The sequence below is a fragment of the Coffea arabica genome, chromosome 10e (genome assembly GCF_036785885.1).
Source record: "Coffea arabica cultivar ET-39 chromosome 10e, Coffea Arabica ET-39 HiFi, whole genome shotgun sequence".
In the NCBI taxonomy this organism is placed as follows: Eukaryota; Viridiplantae; Streptophyta; class Magnoliopsida; order Gentianales; family Rubiaceae; genus Coffea; species Coffea arabica.
The window spans coordinates 34,454,211-34,456,488 of NC_092328.1; the positions used below are offsets into that span (position 1 = coordinate 34,454,211).

General features: G+C 43.2%; 1 protein-coding gene across 1 annotated transcript; it reads left to right on the forward strand.

The window, feature by feature from the left end:
* Nucleotides 1-579: 579 nt before the first annotated feature.
* LOC113711432 (uncharacterized) lies at nucleotides 580-2,040 on the forward strand. Its single transcript, XM_027234599.2, has one exon. The coding sequence runs from the start codon at nucleotides 580-582 to the stop codon at nucleotides 2,038-2,040; it is 1,461 nt and encodes a 486-aa protein (XP_027090400.1).
* Nucleotides 2,041-2,278: the final 238 nt, after the last annotated feature.

Here is a 2,278-nt window from a genome sequence, read left to right on the forward strand (position 1 = left end):
TGGGTGTGTAATAGTCTAGTTTTGGACTTCCTCCTGTATAATAGTTGGTATCAAGGATCAGAGTGGCGCAGTGGAAGCGTGGACGCTTCGCTTTTGATATGTAAAGTTTTGGGATATTTGATTTTTATTTGAGATTGTATCTTGTATTTAATTGAGGACTGTAGCTGCAAGAAAGTCGATGATCATTTGATGGATTTAAGAAAGTTGTTTGAAAGGTTGCGAAAGTACAATTTGAAGTTAAATCCTGCAAAGTGCGCCTTTGGAGCACCAGCTGGTAAATTGTTAGGCTTCATTGTCAGCAAGAAGGGCATAGAGATAGACCCGGTAAAGATCAAGGCAATTCGAGACATGCCAGTGCCGAAAACGCAGAAAGATGTGAAAAGTTTCTTAGGGAAGATTAATTTCATTGGAAGATTTATTGCCCAACTAACTGCGACGTGTGAGCCACTATTCAAGTTGTTAAAAAAGAATCTGTCGTTGCATTGGAATGAGGAGTGCCAACAAGCTTTTGACAAGATTAAAGATTATTTGCTGCAGCCTCCGGTCCTAGTGCCACCCAAACCGGGCCGGCCTTTGATCATGTACTTATCTGTGCTCGACGGAGCAGTAGGGTGTGTTCTAGGTCAGCACGACGACTCGGGAAGGAAAGAGCAAGCCATCTACTATCTTAGCAAGAAATTCACGCAGTATGAGGCTAATTATTCGTTTATTGAGAAAAGCTGCTGTGCTTTGGCCTGGGCAGCTCAAAAGTTAAGGCACTACCTGCTAAGTCATACTACCTATCTCATCTCCCGCTCCGACCCTCTGAAATACCTCTTGGAGAAACCGATGCCAACTGGACGTCTTGCTAAATGGCAGATGATTCTTTCAGAGTTTGATATTGTTTTCACTTCGCAAAAGGCTATCAAGGGACAAGCTATAGCCGATCATTTGGCAGAAAATCCAAAGGACGATGACTATCAACCGCTCCATACCTATTTCCCTGATGAAAAGGTTTTATTTGTTGGTACCGTGGAAGATATGAGCGAGCGGTGCCTTGAATGGAGATTGTTTTTCGATGGTGCAGCTAATTCTTTTGGAGTCGGAATAGGAGCAGTTCTTGTATCCCCGGAAGGGAAGCATTACCCTGGAGCTACTAAATTGCAATTTGCCTGCACAAATAATATGGCCGAGTATGAAGCATGTATTTTTGGTCTTAAAATGGCTTTGGAAATGGAAGTTAAGGAGTTAATAGCCTTCAGTGATTCAGATTTACTCGTGCACCAAACATTGAAGCAATGGATAACCAAAGATTCAAAAATCTTGCCATACCACTGTAATTTGCTCAATTTGGCTCAACAATTTCAAAGTTTGGAATTCAGACATCTCCCACGAGCCCGAAATGCATTTGCAGATGCCTTGGCCACCTTATCTTCTATGATACAATATCCAGACGAATTAGGAATCGAGCCTATCCAAATTCAACTCCAAGACAAGCCTGCTCATTGTTGGGTAGTAGACAAGACATCTGACAAAAGCCCTTGGTACAATGATATTAAGGAATTCATCAAAATCGGGTCTTACCCTCCAGAAGCTAGTGCAAATGACAAGGGTTTCCTGCGCAGAATGGCCTCGAAGTTTTTCTTAAATGGAGAGGTATTATACAAAAGGACCTCAGATTTGAACCTCTTACGGTGCATCGATGAAGATGAAGCTCAATACATGATGAAAGAGGTGCATAGCGGTGTCTGCGGACCTCACATGAATGGACATTTGTTGGCAAAGAAAATCATGAGAACCGGGTATTTTTGGCTTACAATGGAACGCGATTGCATAGATTTTGTCCGAAGATGTATTAAATGTCAAGTGCATGGCGACATCATACGCGCTCCTCCCACCGAGTTGCACAGTATGATTGCTCCATGGCCCTGCTCGATGTGGGGTATGGATGTGATTGGCACAATTGACCCTCCTGCTTCAAATGGGTATCGATTTATATTGGTGGCAATTGAGTACTTCACCAAATGGGTCGAAGCGGAATCATTCAAGCACGTGATGTGACGACCCCACTTTCCCCTAAGGCGAACCAGAGGGTTGGCGGGCCGTCTGCCTAGCTCTCGTCAGGACTCACACAAGCAATCTAGCCCAAATCCTTCCGAAGAATAAACTAAATCCTCATTAACTTCAAAGATAACAACATTTATAAGATAGCCAATCGACGGCTCTTAAACACTTCGCGCGTCACTTACAAGGATTAAAGCCATACCACACAAATACGTACATACAAGCTAGATACCAG